General features: G+C 54.8%; 1 protein-coding gene across 1 annotated transcript; it reads right to left on the bottom strand.

Annotated features, from left to right (window-relative positions):
• Positions 1 to 501: 501 nt before the first annotated feature.
• Ppp1r1b (protein phosphatase 1 regulatory inhibitor subunit 1B) lies at positions 502 to 10,294 on the bottom strand. The gene is made up of 7 exons (XM_090350763.1): positions 10,074 to 10,294; positions 8,726 to 8,786; positions 8,371 to 8,393; positions 7,928 to 8,000; positions 3,065 to 3,271; positions 1,382 to 1,504; positions 502 to 1,294 (listed from the first exon to the last, which is right to left on the bottom strand). Exons 1-7 carry the CDS (start codon positions 10,152 to 10,154, stop codon positions 1,245 to 1,247), a joined length of 618 nt encoding a protein of 205 aa, XP_090206889.1. The 5' UTR covers positions 10,155 to 10,294; the 3' UTR covers positions 502 to 1,244.
• Positions 10,295 to 21,984: the final 11,690 nt, after the last annotated feature.

The raw sequence follows: 21,984 nt of genomic DNA, 5'->3' as shown, positions 1-21,984 counted from the left end.
CACCGCCAACCGGGCTCGGCCCCGCCCCCGAGCTTGGTGCCGGAAGTGCCGCTGCCAACCAATTGGACTGTTTTCGGTCTGTGCCGTCGGTGACGGGAGGGGTGGGATGGAAGACCAGGGGCGTCAGCCTGACACTGTTGAAAAAGGAAGAGCTGCGGGAGGAGCAGCCTGTGGGAGTGAGGGAAGCTGACGGGAGGAAACCGGCGCACTTATCGTTCGAGACGGTCTCCCTGTGCAGCCCCAGCTGGCCTGGAGCTCTGATGTTTCCGTCCGCCTTCCGAATGCTGGGGGTTCCCGGCACCAACCACCCTCCTCAACCCAGTTACTCTTCAAGGACTCCTACGTCCTGCCCGCTATCCCAGTCTCCTTTCAGCCATCCCCTGGCGGGAGGTAGAACTTCCACCGTCCTTCCTAAAGAATGCCCTGAACCTGTTGCGTTCAACCTCCCCTATCATGAAATTAGCACCTTCCCCCTCTCCCTTGAAAGAAGAGATCTCGGCACAATTCTTTACAAAGATTTATTACAGCACAGGAGAGGTTTGGGTCTAGAATTAGGGGGAAGGGAAGGGGGAAAGGGGCAGAGCAGTGGGAGTACAAGGAGAACCTGGCTCCCCTGTGCGCCCTGTAAGGATATTTACTATATATATGAGACTGCATTCTTGGCATCAAAGCACAAACGAAAATGTAACAAAGCAGCTGCTGCCAGACCATCTTCCAGACACCCAGGAGGGGCAGGGGCGATAGGGGAATATGTCCAAAATGTTGAGACCATGAAGGAAAATGGCTGAGTCCTGGACCCTGTAGAAGCCAGTGAGAGAAGTGATAACTCAGGGTCCCTGTAGGGGAAAGGATGAAGAAGAGCTAAGGACACCTGCAGGTTCTCAGCACCTCCTCTGCCCAGATCTTAGGGTCCTGCCCTGTGGGTCTCTGGTGCCCAGGGGAGAGGATCTGGGGAGTAGAATGATTTCTGGTTCCTGGTGCTTCCATTGTGGACACTCTCATATCCCACTTCTCACTGGGTGAATGGAGGGAAGACTGGCAGGGATATGTATTGAGGAATTCCGGGCATCAGCCAAGTTTGGGCAAACAAGCAAACACAGACCAGCCTTACTTAGTCTTCTAGAAGTGAGAAGCTGCAGCCCTAGCAGATGGGGGGAAGGGTACAAAGCAATATGGGGACAGAGTAGATTTCTGGGGAATAGTGATGCCTCCACTTCCCTCCTGGGAGATGCAGTACTGGAAGCTTATGTGCCAGGCCCAGGGAGACCAGGGCACTGAGGCTCCTCCCCAGGCTCTGTAAGACAAGTCAGAGAAGGACTCAGGAGTGGGCCCTGCCCACAAAGGTCTCCAGCGGCCTCCCACTGCCCCTCTTCAGCCTTACCATTTAGTGCTTTTGTATCTTCCACGTGGTCCTTAGAACTTCCATCTCTCTGGGGCTCATCCAGAGGAGGTGGGCGCTCCCAGGGCCCCTCCAGACCCTGGCCACAGGTTATCTTCTGCCCACCTGGAAAAGAGGGCATATAAGCACAGATTCTGAATGCCTATCTGACTGTCCTAGAGCCATAAACTACATCTAAGGGCCAAGGCCCAAGCTTTTTGAAGCATAGCCGACAGATTAGATTAGAAAGCTTTCCCAATAATGGGCCTTGTGACTTAGGTGTGTCAACTGTCACCTTTCTGAAGGAGATTCTGTGTAAAAGGGCCATTATACATTATTTTCAGTGAAGTAATACCTGCCTGAACTAATGCCAGCACCTAGAAGCTTCTCAGATGTACTCGGGGGCTACTGCTACCCCTTGATAGTTAAGTCATATGACCCAGTCGGGAGGCCCAAGTGATCTTGTTGGGGTACAAGGGCTAAATGCTTCAAGCAGGGGACTACAATTCCTATAAGTAATGGGGCTGGTGGTTGTTCATAGCTGTAACCTCACTACTCAGGTGGTAAATATCAGAAGGATTGTGGTTCAAGGCCAGTTCAGGCAAAAAATTAGTAAAAGCCCATCTCAGCCAAAAACTACTCCAGGAAGCATAAATAGGATTATGGCCCAGGGCAGCCCAGGCATAAGCACAAAACTCTATCCCAAAGACAACGCAAAAAAGGCTGGAGGCATGGCTCAAGTGGTAGAATGCTTACTGCACCTAATCCCCAGACCCCACTACTAAACAAACATATAAATAAATTAGAAGAGTAAATGAATAGTAATAGACCAAAAACTTTAATGTGGTACAACCTTGCATAGCTGGATATGGAAGAAACCATCCTGGGAGGAAGGGAGGTCCTGCTTTCTAGTTCTCTGGGATTTGAGACCTTCTGTAAGGTATTTGGATCTAGGGCCTCTGGCTCTGCAGCCCACTGTGTAGGTTTTAGGTCTTTCTCTAGCCCCCCCCACCCCTTCCCCCAGGCAGCTGAAATTGGAGGTTTAGAGGATCGATGTTTTTGTTGTTGTTTGGTTGGTTGGATGGTTGGCTGGTCCTGGGATTTGAACTTAGGGCTTGGATACGGTCCCTGAACCTCTTTGTGCTCAAGGCTAATGCTCTATCACTTGAATCACTTGAGCCAGTGCTACCTACAGCTTTTTTGAGTAGTTTGTTGGAGATAAGGGTTTCATATGGGCTTTCCTGCCCAGGATGATTTTGAACCCTGATCCTCAGATCTCAGCTTCCTGAGTAGCTAGGATTTTAGGTGTGAACTACCAGTGCTCTGGCTCAGATTGGTTCTTAAATCCTAGATTCTTTATCTGGACACTAGAGGGCACCCTCCCACACCCTATCCTAGCAAGGAAAAAGAAAACATTTCTAAGACTGAAGATCAACCAGCTGGCTCCCTGGATCCGGCTGAGATGACACCATATGTTTAGAAATCGGGGTATGGGACCCTTTCCCTCTCTATAGTTAAATCCAAGACACAGTAGGTCTGGTCTCAGATATGGCTGTATGGGAGGTGGCCTGTGCTGTCACTTCAGGGTGAGAAACCAGCTCGTGAGGGGGCTTCAGGATGCTCAAGGAGGACCCACTCTTAGCCCGTAGTGGTGGGAATCCCCAGGTTGAAGCTCCTTCAGCTTACCAGACTCTCTTATGCTCTTCAGGACTTCAGCCTGGCTGTCTTCCTCTTCATCCTCTTCTTCGTCATCTTCTTCCTCCTCCTCCTCTTCCTCTCTAGGGTAACCCAGCTCCCGCAACTCTCCCAGCTCATCCTCTTCCTCCGAGCCCTGGTTCTCACGCAGATTGCTAATGGTCTGCAGGTGGGACTCAGCAATGCGCTGCTGCACAGCTAGCACAGGAGGGGGACCCAGGAATGCAAGGGTCATCCAGGGGCAGATTAACTCCTTCAGGACCATGAGTTCAAGGCCCAAACTCGATAGGCCAGTCTGCTGGGGACCAAACCAAGCCAGATGGGAGCAGTAGGGGGCAGATTTCATCACACTGGTCTTTAAGCTGTCCCAAGATGATGCCCCCCCCCCAAAAAAAAAGACCAGCACCACGGGGAGCCAGGCTGGGCAAGACCAGGCGGACACAGCAGTGGATTAACATCCCCTGGCTAGAGTGTTGTATTGCCAAATATTCAGTACTGGACAGTGTTGACCAACTTCAGCCCTAGCACAAATCCCCCTATACCTGGGGGATTTGCCAGTTTCCCTGCTTATCTCAATCCTTTTTTGCATTGCGTCCCTTCCACCGTACTGCCCAGTCTTAGATGTCAATTCACATGCCCTGCCCCAGACTCCAAGGGCAGGAATGTGACTCAGAGACTAAGGTCACGGCAGTTCTGTGGCTGGTGAAGTCTGTGCAAGAGAAACATCCTGCTCAGACGCAGCCCCCACAATCTTGACCCACATCCCCAGGCTCCCAGCTCCCTCTGTGGTGACCTAGAAAGCAGCAAACCCCCCACCAGCACCAAGACCTGCTCAGACACAGCCTAGAAGGAGACCAGGGTGGGCAGCTAGAGAGAAGTTTGGCATCGATGTGGTGTGAGAAAGGGGCCAGGCTAGAGGGAGTCTAAGGATTGGTGGGGGCTGAAGGGGTGCTGCAAGCTGAGACTGGCTCTAAATCAACAGGAAGCCAGGACTGGTGGGATTTGGGAGCAGGTGGAATATTAAGTTCACAGCTCCTGATGCAGATGATGCCCTGAAGGGCAGGGCCACAGTTTCTTGGTCAGCTAGCTGCCCCTCCTCTTACCAGCCCAGGGGGTAGATTCTGGCTGAAAACCTCGTGCTGTAAGCTGGGCCAGAGATTCTGCCAACTTGGGGACAGGCACAGAGGGTGTATTGTGTGTGCCCGCTGCCCCACCCTGCCCCCAGCTCCCAGCCCAGCGCCTCCCACTGGCTCTGGGCAAGCTACCTAGGCAATAAAAGCACAATAAATTTCCCTGCTCTGACCTTGGGGACTTGGCAACACTTCACTTGGAGCCAAGGATGAGTGTTCCAGCTTTGGGGCACCCTTGGGTACCCTCTTAGTCAACTTACTGCAGTCTACCCACCCTAGTGGGGTAGGGGGACCTTGAATCCTTCTCTTTAAGCCCCCAGTCTTGCCAGGCATTTCCCTCACCCAGATAGGGGTAAAGTCTGTCCTGGCACAGAAAGGGCCCTGAGGCTGGAAGAGAGAAGGTGGCATCCAGGGCTTCCTCTCTCCTGCCCAGGGTGGAGGATTAGTTCCTGAACCACAGTGACAGTAGCTGTCAGCAGTGCCTGCCTGTGCTGGTGTCCCCAAGTCTCCAGATGCTTCACCTCCCCTCCCTTAGGCCTTGCTGGATCCTTTTGGGGCAACCTTTCCTTCCCAGGCTGTTTTATCTAGCTTCTCTGCTTCTGGAGATCCTGATCCCCCTCCTCAAGTCTCCCATTCCCCACCCCCCCAGTCCTGGGGCTGGAACTCAGGGCCTGAGCACTGTCCTTGAGCTCTGTACCACTTGGGCCACAGCATCATTTCTGGCTTTTCTATATATGTGGTACGAGGAATCGAACCCGAGTCTTGGTGCATGCTAGGCAAGCACTCTACCACTAAGCCAAACTCCCAGCCCCTCAAGTCTCCCCTTCTAAATTATGAGAACTCCAGCACAGCCCCCAGATGGCCCACCCCTCTCCTAACAGCTTTCCACATTCTGCCTGTCTCCACTTAGACTCTGAGAATGGCTCACAGGGCACACTGGAGCTGTGGCACATTTTTAGTCACTGTAGGATACATGGATAGGGCAGTACCCCAGTTGCCCCATGCTCACAATCAAGAATCCAGGGAGGGGGCTGGGAATGTGGCTTAGTGGTAGAGTGTTTGCCTAGCATGCATGAAGCCCTGGGTTTGATTCCACAATACTACATAAACAGAAAAAGCTTCAAGTGGTGCTGTGGCTCAAGTGGTAGAATGCTAGCCTTGAGCACAAGAATCTCAGGGACAGTGCCCAGGCCCTGAGTTCAAGCTCTAAAACTGGCACAAAAGAAAAAAGGATCCAGGGAGAAGCTTGTCGTCAGTGATTCACGCCTGTAGTCCTAGCTACTCAGGGGGCTGAAGCCAGCCTTGGCAGGAAAATCCTGCGAGATTCTTATCTCCAATGAACCACCTCCCCCCAAAAAACCATTCAGTGAGCTGTGGTTCAAATGGTAGAATGCTAGCCTTAGGCAAAACAGAACAAAACAAAACTCAGGATCAGTGCCCAGGCCCAAAGGTCAAGCCCCAGGACCAGCACAAAAAAAAGAAAGAAGGGAGGGAAGGAAGGAAGGAGGGAGGAAGAAGGAAAGAAAGAAGGAAGGAAGAAAGAAAGGAAGGAAGGAAGGAGGAAGGAAGGGGGAAGACAGTGAGATCTTGGGATAGAACATGATTCACTATGCTCAAGGCCCTGGGTTGAATCCCCTGTGTCCTCCCCTGCCTCTTGCCAAAAGGTTCAGAAAACAGTTATATCTGCCCTGCTAGAGTGGGAAGCAGACATGCTTCTTATGATATCTGCTGAGAAGATGCTCTCTTCCTCATACCTACTTTGAGTCCTTCCACCCATCTCCACCAGTGAGGAAGTCCTTCTACACTGCCTGCTGGTTTTAGCTCTGTCCCTTTACTTTCCTGTCCTGGGAGAGGAGAAGGAACCCCTTCTCCTTTCCCTCTGCTCCCAGCCTTGGCAGGCAAGTTGACAGCTGCACCTGTTGACCTTGGCAGGTGCTGGGAACATAACTCACCCAGCACCCTTCCGGGTCTCCCTCCTTCCCTCCATGGGAGGTGAGGCTGGCCAGGCAGGATGCACCTCCACCTACAGTTGAAGAGGGGGGTGGGGAGGCACCTGACGCCTAGGTAGAAGAGGCCCCTCCCTGCACTCAGTCCTCACCTGCTTCTCCTTTAGGCCTCTCTCCCATAGTTCCTTGACCGGGAACCAACGTTCCAGGCTAGCCCTAAATCCCACTCTTTCCCCACTATGATCACACCTCCTGCCCCTTTCATATCTTCTCCCCTTTCTTTGTCTTTCACTTGTTAATTCTGTGATTCTTCTAATCTAGACTTAAACATGCCACTTCAAACTCTCTGTGAGCTGTGAAGGCAGATGGCTCAGGAGCACAGGGATTTCATACTCATTTTTTAAAATTTTAGCTGTTCTGGGGATAGAAATCTGAGGCCACGTGTATGCTAAGCAAGAGTGCAAGCCCTGAGCCACATCCCTGACCCCCAAATCTTATTCTTCCCAGTGCCCACCAGGGAAGCCTAGCATATATACTAGGTGCTCAGCAAGTGTGTGTTACAGGAATGATTTTGTCTTTTAATACAGAACTAAGACAGGCAAGGGGAGAGTCTAGGATGCAGATGGCTACAAATGCCAGGCAAACAGGAAGGGGGACAGAGGATGCCCACAGGGAGAAGGTGCCCTCTCACTGGGTGGGGGTGATCCAGGAGACACTGCACAGTGGAGTCTCTTTTCCCTTGATGCTTGTTGTCATTTGAGGCCAGGGTATTCTTTTTCAACCCTACAATCTGCATTCTTTTCTTTTCTTTCATCAACTGTGGGACTTGAGCTCTAGGCCTGGGCACTGTCCCTGAGCTCTTCAGCTCAAGGCTAGTGCTCTACCACTTGAGCCACAGTACCACTTCAGGTTTCCTGGTGATTAATTGGAGATAAGAGCGTCATGGACTTTTGTGCCCAGGCTGGCTTTGAAGGGTGTTTCTTAGATCTCAGCCTCCTGAGTAGCTAGGATTACAGGGGTGAGCCATCGGCTCTCAGCTTTATTTTCTTCTTCCTTCTTTTGTCTGTCTGTCTTTCTTTCTTTCTTCCTTCCTTTCTTTGTGTTTGAACTCAGAGCCGGAGTACTGTCTTTGAACTTTTGTTTTTGTACTCAAGGCTAGTCCTCTATCACTTGAGCCACAACTCCATTTCTGGCTGTGTGTGTGTGTGTGTGTGTGTGTGTGTGTGTGTGTGTGTGTGTGTTTAATTGGAGAATCTCACAAATGTTTCTGTCCCAAGCTGCCTTTGAACTAAGATCCTCAATCCTCAGATCTCAACCTTCTGAGTAGCTAAGATTACAGGCATGAGCCAGCAACACTCAGTTGCTTTTAAGACTCACAGCTGTGCCTTTCATCCTCTTGAGGGGCTTGAATTCGGGGCCTGGTTGTTATCCCTGAGTTTTTTTTTGCTCAAGGCTAGCACTCTACTATTTTGAGCCACAGTTCTACTTCTGATTTTCTGGTGGTTAATTGGAGATAATAGTCTCATAGCCTTTCCTGCTCAGGTTGGCTTCAAACTGTGATCTTGAGATCCCTACCTCCTGAGTAGCTAGGATTTCAGGCATGAGCCACTGGTTCATGTCTCTTGTCTTTTGCAAGTGAGAGACTATGAAAGAACCATCTCCAAGTCAGGTGGTGGTGGAGGAAATAGTCCTCCCACCCCTTCCTTCCTTCCCCCATGGTCAGCAGAGTCTCTGGCCTCCACAGGACAGCCAGTCCTGTGGGTGTGGGGGGGGCATACCTTTCAGTGAGGGAGGTGTATAGGCACAGGGATTGGCTCTCTTCTTGAGATGATGGCCCTCTCCAGAGGCTCTCTGTAGGAAAAATCCATGAGAATTGAGCTCCCCCAGCCCTCCCCCCCCTTGCAGTAACCTGGCAGATGATTATAGCCTGCAGGGAAAGACAGTGAACCTAAGCTGAGCCTGTGACTCTCCGGCCCCTCCCCCTTTGTTTGAAGAGCTCCCCATAAGTCAGAGCCTGGCTTAGGTAAGACCTTAGGTCCCAAGTCTGAGAGAAGAAGGACTTGCTGGTACACACTGGCACCTGGCCTTTTCAGAGGAGGTGCAATTGATATGCTAATGTGTCCTGTGGCACCCTGTGAAAGTGTCTGGCTTTGCAGACACCTGTCCACCTTGACCCAAAGAACTCAGACCTGCCTCCTTCCAGCCACCTCAGGAAACTCACCTGGTGCGGGGAGGCCTCCTCCTCTGGGGTGGGGGGGTCACCAAATACACCAGCAGAGGAGGAAGAAGAGAGGGAGAAAGAAAAATATCTGAGTCGTTTTTCCCAAAGCCTCAGTCTCTTGGGAGAGGGGAAGTGTGCCCCTTTCCTCCTGGTGCTGGTTGGTGGCATGCCAACACAAGACCAGCCAAGTTGGGGCTTGCAGACCTCATCCTCTCCCCAGTCTTCAGCTCTGCTCCTTGCTCACTGGACTTTGGTAGAGCCCCCATCCCCACTTCAAGACACCAGAGTTAGGGTGGGGTCTGGGCTGGGGCCCTGAGGAGGAGGGGAGTGTTGGCCCTATTCGAAGCAGCCCTACCTGGGGAGGAGTGCTCTGAGAGCCGGAACAGCATGGCAGGGGTGGGTCGTCGGCGTCGGATCTAAGGAGATGGAGGAAGGGAGAGCAGGAGAGACACCCTAGATACCCCCTCCCTGGCCCCCACCCACAAGCAGCAGGGTACAGTGCTTTAGAGTCCACAGGGAGCCTTTGAATCAAAGACTGGCAGGGCCAAAGGAACTCAGTAGCTCACCCAACCCTTTCCTCTACAGAGATGAAAATCCTGAGGCTCTGAAAGGTTCAGCAGTGCACACAGGTCTAGGAAAAAACCCTTAATGACTGGAAGCACAGGCCCATCCCACACCATGGCTACCCCAGAACCATCATCTTCCTGTTCATCTTTTCTCCTTGTTCTCTCCAGTTTCTGAAGCTTTTGGTAGCTGAAACTGGATGAGGTTGTCTGGAGCCCTCTGACACCTCAAGAGCTCAAGAAAAAAAAAGACACACACAAAAAGCCCCCCAAACCCTAGGGCCAGCTGTAGAGGGCAACTGAGGACTGAGGCAGGCCCTGCCCGCACCTCTAACCTCCAGTGGAGTCTCAGATGTGGGCCTGGGTCGTCTCTGGAGACAAGGGTCCATTTCCTCTGGCAGTCTTTATCTAGCAGCTGTCCCCCAACCCCCCTTGGCAATCAGACCTACTGTCAGTTAAGTAGGTCTCATTGGAGCTCCAGGGAAATGCACAGAGAACCAGGTGAGGTGGCCGACTGTGTCACCTCCCCCTGGCAAGGCTTCCAGCACTCCAGAAGGAAAACTGCTTAGACCAACCTGACCCACCCGTTGGATCCAGTCCTCCATCCCAGTCTTACATCCCCATCAGGAGCCTAGAGCGTCTAAGCAACAAGTGCTCCCTGCTAGATTTGGGGGGTGTAGACCTCTGTCTCCCCCTCCGCTGCCTTGGGAAGCCTCCCAGATGGAGAAGGACTGGCCTCACCTCCTTAGGGTTAGGACGCCAGGACCTGATGGAAAGAGGGCAGAGCACCGTTCTGGGGACCCCAGGCCAAGGCATGCGGGATGGGACTGGACGCCCACGGGACCGTGGGGAGCCGAGGCGACGTCCCAGGGAATGGAGTCACCGCGCGAGGAGCCAGGCTTTGCCCGCGGGACCAGCTCCGGGGCTGGAACCTGCGATCTGGGCGGTGGTCTGGGGGCGGGGACGGTGACCCCGAGCAAGCCTGAAGCCTGTGCTCGGCTCGCGGCCCGGGTCCGCTGCCCCAGCCGCGAGCGCGGAGGCCCGGGGTCGGGGCGGCGGGAGAAAAAGTTGCCCGCGTCGGAAGCGAACTTGGAGCGCTGTCCGGCGCCCCGGCCCCCTGGATGGGGCGCGACGCCTTACCATCTCCACCTGGCGAGGGTCGAGCTGGCTGGGGGGCGCGGGCACCGAGAACTGGATCTTCTTGCGGTCCTTGGGATCCATGGCTGGCGGGGGAGGGAGTTGGGGTCGAGCTTTGGGGTCACCGGCTGCTCCCGGCTCGGCTCCCGGGCACTGCCAGCCGCGCGAGAGACGTCGAGGACGGAGACCAGGAGGAGGGGGAGGAGGGAGGGGAGGAGGAGGAGGAGGGCTGCTCCGGCCCCGATAGAAACGCCGCGCGGCCGCCGGGCTCGCCCGCCACGCCGGGCTCGGCGCGCCCCGCCCGGGCTCGCCCGCCGCGCGCCGCCCGGGTCGCCCGCGCCGCCCCCCGCTGCCCCGGTCCCCGAGCCGTCCGCGCCCCGCGGGTCTCCGCGGATGAGCTCCGGGTCTTCTCCCACCTGCCTCTGCCTCCCTCCCTCGGGCTTTGGCGGGGTTCGCCCCTGCGGTCCCGGCCCCGGGGTCCCGGCCCGGCCCCTCGGCCCGGGACTGGCGCGCGGGCGCTCGGAGGGAGGGGCCCAGGGGCGCGCGGCCAATGAGCGTCGAGAGCCGCGTCCCCGGGCCGGTGGGAGGGCGGGGAGCGGGCGCCGGGTCCCGGGGGGCGGGCGGGGAGCGGTGAGGGCGGGGCCCCCTGCCGGCGCCCCGGAACTCCGCGCTGCATTATTGATGGGGTCCGGCGGGAGGCCCGGGGGAGGGAGCGGGGCCGGGGGGGGGCGCTGAACCTCGGCGGGCCCCGGGCGGCCTGGGGGGTCGGGGAGGGAGGGGGCGCAGCCCGTCCCGCTGTGAAGGGGGTGTCCTGGAGCGGGCGCGTGCGAGCGCGGGGCGCGCGTGTCCGTGGGAGGACACCTGCCAGTCATCCCGGCGGGGAGTGAGCGCAGTGCCAGCGGCCTGGGGTGCGCTACTTTGGGGGGAGGCGGTGCGGTGTGAGCGTGTGCGTCTTCGTAAGTGTGTCAGAGTGTCAGAGATGCGGGTGTGAGTGGCAGGGCGTGGGAAGACTTCGTGTGTGCGGGGGAGGGTGTGGGTGTGGAGGAGGATGTCAGAGGCTGTCAAGGTGACGGGCAGGCGGGTGCCAGCTTGCTGGGCACGGGGAGGGGGCCGCGCGCCCCCCACCCCCGCCCGGCCTGAGTGTGCAGTCAAGGGGCTTGAGGCCGGGCACTGTGAGTGAGGGGTTGTGCCCTGCGGTGATGTGATGCGCCCTGCCTTCCCTCCCCCCCCATGGAGAGGGTGGGGTGGTGTGGAGGGAGAGGACCCAGCCGGCCCAGGGGGCGAGGGGGGGTTGCCTTCAGGGGTACACGTGCCATCACGTGTGTGTGAGCTCCGAGCACTCGGGAACAGAGCCTGGGGGAGAGAGGTGTGTGTGCTCATTGGGAGGTGTGAGCCTCCTCCTCCTCTACTGTGGTGCTTATGTGTCTCCGGAGGGGCGGGAGGAGCTGCTCAGTGGGTGGGGTGTCCTCCTTTGTCTGTCCAGGCCCTGGGGTCTTCGCAGAGCTGGCCCTGTGAGGCTGGGTATGAGGGTCTGAATGGCGCTCTGTACCCCACCAAGTTTGTGTGTGTGTGTGTGTGTGTGTGTGTGTGTGTGTGTGTGTGTGTGTGTGTGTGTGTGTGTGCGCGCGCGTGTGTGTACCCTCCTGGGCCCTGTTTGTGTTGGCTATTTTCTCTCCTGGTCACTCTCAGGCCTGGGACAACAGGAACCCTCTCTACCCTCCAACTCCACCAGCAACTTTTCCACTCCCAGCCCCAGCACGCTGGCTCCTTGGCAGAGGGAGAGGGCCAGAGGCGTCTCGTGGAAATGAGGTCAGGGGCACTATGTTCTGCCCCAGAGTCAGTGCTCACTGTGGGGTGAGGAAAGGGGTGGTGGGAGGGGCGAGCTCATGGGAATAGGGTGTCCTTGACGCCCAGCTCTGCATCCTCCAGCCACAGGCCTGGCTCCAGTCCATGAATGTTTGTTGACTTATGTACTTGTTGGGAAACAGCCTGATGCCAGGGTGCTGGTCCAGGGGTGTGGGCATCTCTGGCAGCCCCTGGCTTGGCCCAGAATCCCTCTTCCAAATGGGGTGTGGTGGGTAATTGAAAAGCCTACATTGGCCGAACCTTGGAAGAGTAAATAAAAGGGGCAGAGCCCAGGCCGGGATAGCCACTGGGCCTAGGTGGCCAAGGCTGGGGGTAAGAGTATAAGAAAGGGACAGAGGATAGCTAAGAGAGTGATGAGGGGACAGGGACAGAGCATAAGCCCCAGTGGCATTTCAGGGCCCACGGGAGCTGAAGACTCCTGGTTTGACCTGGAGGCTTGTTCATGGAGGCTGTGCTCCAGGAGACCCTAGACAGAAAAAGCAAATGCCCCAAGCTCAGGCTGGGGGTACCTGGGGAGGGAGATGAACCTGGTGACTCCTCTTTGCCAGTGAGGCTGGGAAGATGGGGAATTTGAGGGGGTGCCTTTGCTCAAGCACCACACCTCTGGCTCCTCTATACTGAGGCCAAAGGAGCAAGGACTGACAAGAGGTCTGTGCACAGGTCTGTGTCAGAGAGTGGGACCAGCAGAGAGCTAGGAGGAAGAAGAAGGAGAAGGTGAAAAGGTAGGAGAAGGTGAAAAGAGAAAGACAGAAAACCCATGTGAGAGATGGAGAGACAAAGGGAGGCAGAGAGAGGAGAAAGCCTCACGACAGAGAGGCAGGAGACAGAGATGGAGAGAGAGTAAAAATAGCTCAGCATTAAGATAATTGCAGCTCACAGCTCTGCCCTCCGTTAGGAATTAAATGAGGTTTTATTACTTTGATTTTTCTCTCCTGGATCCTACGCCACTTCTCAAGAACTTGGGGAAAAGTTTTTCCGGTGGGCGGCCAGGTGTCGGGGGTTGTGGGGGCGACAGAAGAGGAAGAGAACAAGAGCTTCTGGGAGCTGGGGGAGGGGTAGGCAGAGGCTTTGAGGGGGGGGCTGGTGGAGCCCAGTAAGGGTTGGAGGAAAAGACTAGGGCGGGCACTTGGGATGGGGCTGAGAAGCTAGGGGCCAGGGTGACTTCCATTCATTCTGACTTGGAATTAATCATATGCAAATGAGATGTAAAAATAATATGCCACTCCTCGGTTATTATTCTTGAGTTAGAAGCACAGGCGGTGAGGTCCAAAGAACAAATTCCAGACCTTGTTTGACTGAACAGATTGAACTATAGATGTTCCTGTGTGGACTGACAGTTTATGGGTATCTGTTACTGCATCACACTACCTTGAGATGTGGCTGACCCCTTGCTTTTTCACTCAAGGTTAAGGTGCTCTACCACTGGAGGCACAGCTCCATTTCCATCTTTTTTAGTGGAAGAGAAGAGACTTGTGGACTTACCTGGCCCGGTTGGCTTTGAACTGTGATCCTCAGATCTTGGCGATTTCCTGAGTAGCAGGATGACCGGTGCCCAGTTGGAAGATGACCTTGGAAAGGTGCTGTGAGGCCCGTGTCCTCCTGGGGAGGGGTGAGAAGAGAGGGAAATCAAGAATATTTTTCTTCCTTTCTCTGAGCAATTTGTACCCATACAGACAGAATTTAAACTGGGAGGTTTAACAGCTCTGGTGAGCATCTCAGCTCTGCAGCTCACTGCAAAAACTTGAATAAATTCCCTAGCTTTTATGTGTCCATCTTGCAGTGGTGGGTGTGATGACTCAATAGGATAAAACTTAAGCCCCCTGTCCAGTTTAGGACCCCTGGTAGTCTTCAAAGAGTTCTTTCTTCCTGGCAGCTCTAGTGGTGCAGTTCAGAAGATCGCCACGAGGTGGCACAGTTAGCCAGTGTTTGAACTGCTGTGCTGGCTCTATAGGTCAGTAGTTGGGCATGGCACTGGTGACCTTGGCACCACTGAGCTGAGCCGGAGCTGGCAGGGATGGCATGTGGCAGCTTGCAAGGAAGCCCTGGGAGTCCTGGGAACCAGCCTTATGGGAGGAGCTCTTGGAGGAGCACTGTCTGGGCACACAGGGGCATGCTTCCTTGCCTGTATGGGGAAGAGGGCTTAGAGGATGGAAACCTGGACATGAATTCAAAGCCCATTGCTAGAGAAAACCATGAACAAGGATACGCGAGGGTCGGGGTGCCTTCAGCTGAGATAGAGCTGGCTAGGCCAGGATGATGTAGGGAGGCAGTCAGCTAAGATATTCAGTCCACATTCAGTTATTTTTCATGACCATCCATTCCTTTGCCCATTCAATATATTCATATTAGGTACTTAAGTGCATGTGGGGGGGTTGTACTGGGTTTTGAACTTGGGGTTTTTCATTTTCTAATTGGTGTTCTGCCACGTGAGACATTCGGTAACCCCTTCAAAAAGAGGGTTAAAAACTGTTTTTGAACTATAAGCAACAAAATGTGCCAATCTTAAATATGCATGTCAATAAACCCTTGACAATGTTATCCAATGTGACCACCACCACCATCACAATGCAAACAGAGAATGATTCTATCATCCCCAAATGTTCTTTTACAACGCCCAAGTCGCTCTCCCTCTCCCCTGGTCACATCATGATCCCTAACACTCTGTTTTGAGATATGTTCTTCTCAATCTCTATGTTCACACCGTGTCCAAAATACAGCAGGCACAACCCAGTATAGAAAAGATGGACTGAGAAGCCACATGCTGGTGGTTCATAGCTGTAATCCTAGCTACTTAGCTAGCTCCACAACCAACAAAAATTAAAATAAAAAACATGGAGTCAAGGATGAATAAACACTTAGGTTATAAAAATGCAACAGAGAAGCCAGGCACGGGCAGCTCACACCTGGCATCCTAGCTACACAGGAGGCTGAGATCTGAGGATCATGGTTCAAAGCCAGCCCAGGCAAGGAGGTCTGTAAGACATCTTATCTCCAATTAGCAACCAGAAAACTAGAAGTGGTGCTGTGGCTCAAGTGGTAGAACAATAGCACTGAACTGAAGAGCTCAGAGACAGCGTCCAGGCCCAGAGTTCAAGCTCTACGACCAACAAAAGAAAAAAAGAAAGAAAGGAAGGAAATGGAATGCTTGCCTAGCATGCACGAAGACCCAAGTTTGGTTCCTTGGTACCACATACATAGAAAAAAGCCGGAAGTGGTGCTGAGGCTCAAGTGGTAGAGCTCTAGCCTTGAGAAAGTCCAAGGACAGTGCTCAGGCCCTGAGCTCAAGCCCAGGACTGGCAAAAAAAAAGTTTTATGTATTCAGTATCTCACTTAGCCTTCACTATCATTATTCCATTTTATTATTCTTTTTTTTTTTTTTGGAACCTCTATCTGTATAGCTGGAGGTGGGGGGGGGGGCGGGGGGGAGTTACTGGGAGCTTGAACTTGAGCCTGGGCACTGTCCCTGAGCTTTTTCAGTGAAGGTTATTGCTCTACCCCTCGAACCACAGCTCCACTTCCAGGGTTTGGTTTTTTTTTTTTTTTTGGTGCCTAATTGGAGATGGGAGTCACATAGACTTCCCTGCCCAGGCTGCTTTGAACCGAGGTCCTCAAATCTCAGCATTCTGAGTAGCTAGGATTAAAGGCATGAGACACAGGTGCCCGGCTTGTAGCTGTTTTTGAAAACAAGATGGATGAGAGGAAAATCGCTAGATCCCTAGCATGCACCTGAGCCCTGGCAGCCCCCTCTCCCAGCCCAGTCTCCACCTAGCTGGCGAGAGCGGGAATCGGCAGGCGGAGGATGCCCTCTGGTGGTAGGAACTTGTATTGTCATAGCTGTGCCTTTGGCGCCCCCAGGTGGTGGCTTTGGGGGCTGGGATGCTGGTGAGAGGAGAGCAAGCTGCCTCCCACAGCAGGGCAGCCTGAGCCCCAGGCACCTGGAGACCCCCTGCTCTGGCCACTGCCTGGTGCCCCCCAGGTGCCAGCTGAGGCTGCCCCCGAAGAATGCCAGCTGCCGAAGCTCGCCGCCTCCCACTCCCTCCACCAGCCTCACACACACTCCAATCCCGGTCCAGTCGGCTGCTTCCATTCCCTGAAGAAGAGGCCCTAAAGTTAAAACAGCTGTTAATTTATAAACCAATTTTTCCGTGACTGCTTAATAAATCGCCAGCAGCTGCTCTGCCCCCTCCTCCTGCCCAGGCACCCGGCCCGGGGGGCTGCATGGAGAAGCTCAGAGCTGCCAGCCTGCCCCTTCTGCTTCCTTTCACCAATCCTCCCCCCTCCTTCTATCCCCCCATTCTCTCAGAAATGGGGTTCACATGGGGAGTCCTTATGAACCCAGACTTCCTGGTTGTTGGGGTAAGGCTGAAATGAAATTGGGTGTTTTCTCCTAGGACTGCAGACCAACCACCCTCCACCCCAATGCCCCACAACATCCACCCACACCCCACCCCAGAGTTCCAGGCCCAGAAGATGGGTGTCAAAGGTTTCCCTAAATCCAGGGGAAATGCCAGTGTCCAAATTCCCTGGAGAAGTTCCTCCTGTGTTACTGGGAAATAAGAGGATCAGATCGGTCCCCTGGCTGTGATGGCCCAGGGCTCATCCCTGAACACGCTGGAATCTCAGTTTCCCTTTCAGGGTGGTCCCTTTGACAGATGCTAACCGAAGCTCTGATCCTGCTTTGCGCTCAGGGGTGGGATAAGGAGGGGGCAAGGGATGCTGGGATAGCATTCACTCCAGGGAGATGCCCACACCCCCTCCTCTCCTCAGGAGAGTACAGGGGAGGGCCTCGGGCCTTCTGAATATTCTCTTGGCTCAGCTTCTGTAGTAGAAAAGGCAACATGAAATTCATGTGGAGGAGGGGCAGGCAAGAAACACATGCTTTCTCCTGTATCTGCAAGTTCCAAAGACACCCAGGGCATGCTGTATCTCTGACCCTGCTGGCCAGAGGTGTTGGTGTAGCCATTCCAGAAGTTCAGTGAAGACAAAGATCTGGGAGATCAAGTACACCAGCTCAGAAGTTCAAATCCTGGCTCTCTCATTTACTATTACTATGACCTTGAACAACTCCTTTAACCTCCTTGCTGCTTCCCTCTGTCTTTCTTTATAAAATGAGGATAATAAAAGAATTGTCATGGGCTGGGAGTTTGGCCTAGTGGTAGAGTGCTTGCCTAGCATGCACGAAGACCCGGGCTCGATTCCTCAGTACCACATACATAGCAAAAAAAAAAAAAAAAAACGGAAATGGTGCTGAGGCTCAAGTGGTAGAGCTCTAGCCTTGAGAAAGTCCAAGGACAGTGGCTCAGGCCCTGAGCTCAAGCCCAGGACTGGAAAAAAAAAAAAGAATTGTCATAAAAATTAAACTTATTAGCTGGGCACTAGTGGTTTACACCTGTGATTCTACCTGCTCAGGAGATAGCTATCCAAAGCAAGCCTGGCAAGAAAGTCTGTGAGACTCTTCTTTCCCCAATTAACCACCAAAACAAATCTAGAAGTGGGGCCTAGAGTGGGGCCTAGTAGTAGAGTACTTGCCTGGCATGCATGAAGCCCTGGGTTCAATTCCTCAGTATCACATACACAGAAAAAGCCAGAAGTGGTGCTATGGCTCAACTGGTAGAGTGCTAACCTTGAGAAAGTCCAAGGATAGTACCAGGCCCTGAGTTCAAGCCCTATGACTGGAAAAAAAAAGAGCCAGAAGTGAATGTGTGGTTTAACACACAAAAAAATGGTGGAGTAAAAAGCTAAAGGACAAGGCCAGGGTTTGGCCTAGTGGTAGAGTGCTTGCCTAGCATGCATGAAGACCTGGGTTCAATTCCTTGGTACCACATACATAGAAAAAAGCGGGAAGTGGTTCTGTGGCTCAAATGGTAGAGCTCTAACCTTGAGAAAGCTCAAGGACAGTTCTCAGGCCCAGAGTTCAAGCCAGGACTGGCAAAAAGAAAAAAAAAAGCTAAGGGACAGCGCAAGCCCCAGTAGTGGCAAGAAGAAAGAAAAGAAAATGATGCCAGGCATGGTGGCTCAGGCCTGTAATCCTAGCTACTCAGGAGACTGAGATCTGAGGATCAAAGTTCAAAGCCAGCCCAGGCACAAAAAGACCTGAGACTCTTATGTCCATTTAACCTCTAGAAAGCCAGAAGTGGGGCTTGGCTGGTAGCCTTGAGCTGAAGAGCTCAGGAACAGTGCCCAGACTGAGTTCAAGCCCCAAGATCCACAAAAGAAAGAAGGAAGGAAGGAAGGAAGGAAAGAAAGAAAGAAAGAAAGAAAGAAAGAAAGAAAGAAAGAGAGAGAGAGAAAGATGCACAAAACCGTTCAGGTTTTCTCCTCTTTCTTTCTTTCTTTCATCAGTCATGGGCTTAAACTCTGGGCCTGGGCACTGTCCCTGTCTTTAGCTCATGGCTAGCACTCTACAACTTTGAGCCATGGTGCCACTTCCAGTTTTCTAGTGATAAATTAAAGAGACTCATGGTGTTTCATGCCAGGGCTGGCTTTGAACCACGATCCTCAGATCTCAGCCTCCTGAGTAGCTAGGCTTCCAGGCATGAGCCATCAGTGCCCAGCTGTAAGTTTTGTTTTGTTTTTCCTTTTCTAAAAGTGATGTGTTACAAACTTAGTACTGTCTTCTCTTCCTCCTGCTGGAAAGAGTGAGCAGTTCCCATCTCCTCCCCACCCCCAGCAAATGTTGGGGAGAAAATATCTAGGGATATGAGGGACAAGTTAAAATGCTAGGGACAAAATTAAGAGAGAGAGAGAGGAACAACCACCCAAATACCCTGGGAGACATGATCCTGCCTGGACTTTTCCAGTCCCTTCTGTCCTCTGAAACCTTCACCCCATCCCCTCACCTACTCCAGCAGCCATGGCTCCCCCAGCCTGGAGAAAGAAGGAAAGGTTCCTCTCCCCTCCCCACTCCATCTACTGCCTCCTGAGAAGCAAATTCTCCCCACAGTCTAACTGACAGCCCTGGCATTTCCTCCCCTATTTTCTATTCCACAAAGGCCTCCATGACCCTTTCCTGGTCCTCCCCTAGCAGGGTGAAGGACAGAGTCCCTTTGTATTCTACAGTCCCACAGCCCCTGAGTGAGCCTGGCCTAGCTACATCCCCCCTGTGTGACTCGGAGCCGTGGGTTCCACAAGTATAAACCGAAGACAACCCCAGCACTTTCCTTCTGGATGGGAGGGGGTGCGCTTGGGATGGGACACTGCCCATGAAGCACAGAACACAGGACCCAAAGCTTTCGTCCACAGGACCTGGCCCATGCTGAGCTGGGAGTGGAGAGGTTGTCAGAGTAGGGGTGATAGAAGAAGGCAGATGCCAGAGCTGGCCTGTCTAGGTTTAAATCTCACTTCACAGTTCACAACTAGATGACTTCGCCGTGTGTGTGTGTGTGTGTGTGTGTGTGTGTGTGTGTGTGTGTCCTGGGGCTTGAACTCAGGGCCTGGGTCACTGTGCCTGAGCTTCTTTTGCTAGTAGCACTCTAGCACTTGAGCCATAGCAGTACCACTTCTGGCTTTTTCTGTGTATGTGGCCCTGAGGAATGGAGCCCAGGGCTTCATGCATGCTAGGCAAATACTCTACCACTAAGCCACATCCCCGGCCCTGTCCTTGATCTTTCTTGCTCAAGGCTAGTGCTCTGTCACTTGAGGCACAGCTCCACTTGTAGCTTTTTGGTGGCTAATTGGAGCTAAGAGTCATCTTGACCTTTCCTACTTGGCTGGTTTTAAGCCATGCTCCTCAGATCTTAAGTCTCATGAGTAGCTACTGTGCCCCGTTTCTTATGGAAAATGGAGATGTTAGTAGACCTATGGCATTGGTTGTTGTGAGCATCTAGAGCTACGTAAATGAACCCCTAAGCCACTGTCACCCCCACTAGAGCGCTGACACTCAGAAGCTTTGCCCCACCCGGGGACACGCTGATGGTAGCAGGCTGGGCACAACAACATTGAAGGCCCTGCCATACACTGGGGTTCTGGCTCAGGTCAAGCCCACCACAGTCTTTCCACCTGTGCGGTGTGCCCACTCTGGCATCCGCCTCCACCCTAGTTTGGGTTGCCCTCATTCCTTTCCCTTCCCTACTTAAGGAAGCAGGCAGTCCCCTCCTGTGCCCAGGTCTCCACTATGTCCTGGAAATAAAGCCGGGTCCCTGGGGGCCATTCAAGCCCGGGACTGCGCTGCCAGGGTGCCAGCTGGTGCCCATGGGGGCGGGGCAGCGGCTTGATCATGTGGAAAGGGAAAGCCAGAGGCACACAGCCCCCCCCTCCGTGATGTGTCCCCCATTGGAGAGAGATAAGTAGATTCTGGGGGTACCCAGGACATCCCCTGGGAACAGGAGAGGGTAAGACCATGGAGGGAACTGTCCCGTGCCTCAAGCCCAGCGAGCCAAGCGGAGTCTCCAGCCCGATCTTCCAGGCTTTTTGAATCTCTCCCCCGCCACCCCCCAGCTTTGCCATTGGCACCTCCGCGCTCCTCGTCCTCTTTCTTAAAGAACCGCACTTCGCCCTCCTCCTCCCACCCCGGAGCGGATTCTCTCCCTGGAAAGCCGCCCTGGGGACTCAGCCCCGGGGGCCGAGGAAAGCGCGGACGCCGGGCTGCAGAGCACCGCCGCCGGGCACGGAGCGGTTTCCAAGCCCGCCCAGGGCGCCAGCCCGCGCCGGGTCACCCGGCGCCCCCCGGCCCGGCCCCTTCCCGCCTCCACTGGCCCTTTAAGAGCCTCTCCGCGCGCCGCCGTCCCGGATCAGCCAGAGAGACCATTAAAATTTTATGCAGAATGAAAATGGGCCAGGTCTCCAGCTTCCTCGCTCCCATCCAATGATTTATTACTCGCAAATACCACAGAACTAATTAGTATAGTAATTAATTAATACGCATTTGCATATTTGCATGTGCAATTAGTGCAGTGGAGTGATTACTGGGAGAATGAGGGGCCCCGGATTGTCAGATGTGAGGGGGAAGTGGCCTGGAAAAGAGTTAGTGGGAATGAACTTTGTCGGGAGCGCGAGGCGGGGCCGGCGGCGGGGCCGGCGGGGCGGGGCGGGGCGCGCGGGCGGGCGGGGCGCGGGGCCGGGGCGCGGGGCCGCGGCGCGCGCAGCCTGGATCCCCGCCCCGGCCCGGCGGATCCCCGGACCCCCGGCCCCGGGGGGCGCCCCCGCCCCGCCCGCCCCGCCGGCCCCGCCCCCGCCGCGTGGCACCGCTCCAAGCGCGCGCCTGATTGTTATGCATTGTGTTTCTTGTTGCGAGCGCAGCCCGGCGGAATGGGGCTGGCACAAGCTGTTTCCCCGCCACGCGGCGCTGGCACCTTAAAGGCGCAGCGTCCCCTTCCCGCCGCCGCGGCCCTGCCGCCCCGCCGACCCCACCCTCGAGCCCCTAGGCTGGCCCGGGGCCGCGGGGCGCGCGCCAAGGCCTCCGGGGAGGGGTGCTGCCTGGGGGTGGGGAGGGCGCGGGGGCGCGTGCCGAAGGAGCCCGCCGGGCACCAAGTCAGGGCTGCGGGCAGGATTGGGAGGTAGGGGCGCTCCCGGGCGCGGCGCCAGGACCGGGGCGGGGGAGAGGGACGGGGTGAGCAGAGAATCCGGGGCGAGCCAGAAGGGCAAGGGGGAGAAGAGGAGAGCGTCGGGGACCAACGGGGCGGGGGGGGGGGCAGGTGATTCTTCCAGCGGCCCGGGGAGTCTGCCAGGCGGGGCTCCTCAGTCCCACTTCACAGGCTGGGGGCGGGGGGTGCAAGGGAGCAAGCAGGAAATTCTCCGAGCTAGTCCACCCATCCCCAGATGCCCTGCGCGTGCCAGTGGCCACAGGAAGCCCTATTTCCCCGGAGGAGACCAGGAGGACTTTCTGGTGGAGGAAGCTCCTCACTGGCCTTCGTGAAGGAACAGAGGGCAAAGAGGTGCAGAGCTGAGCAGCCCATGTTTATTTGCCCTCCTCAGAATAGAGGAAGCGCCCTCTGCCCTTGCGGAGAACTCTGGAGAGGCAGCGCAGGGGACTGCCTCCTGGAATTTGGGGGCCAGGACGCGGTGCAAAGACTGGCACACACCTTCCCAAGACCCCCTCCCTTCCTTGCAT

Source organism: Megascapheus bottae, chromosome 17 (assembly GCF_031878675.1).
Source record: "Megascapheus bottae isolate mThoBot1 chromosome 17, mThoBot2.hap1, whole genome shotgun sequence".
Taxonomy (NCBI): Eukaryota; Metazoa; Chordata; class Mammalia; order Rodentia; family Geomyidae; genus Megascapheus; species Megascapheus bottae.
Note: the sequence above shows the minus strand (reverse complement) of the source record. Positions and strands in the feature narration are given on the sequence as shown.

Bases quoted from the DNA above. Each gene is read 5' to 3' on its own strand.
- Ppp1r1b (XM_090350763.1), bottom strand. From the start codon at position 10,154: ATGGATCCCAAGGACCGCAAGAAGATCCAGTTCTCGGTGCCCGCGCCC. The intron at 8,001-8,370 runs GTGAGTTTCCTG...TTTTTCCTACAG, and splicing joins AGGAGGCCTCCCCGCACCAG to AGAGCCTCTGGAGAGGGCCA. The intron at 1,295-1,381 runs GTAAGGCTGAAG...CTTGTCTTACAG, and splicing joins AGATACAAAAGCACTAAATG to AGCCTGGGGAGGAGCCTCAG.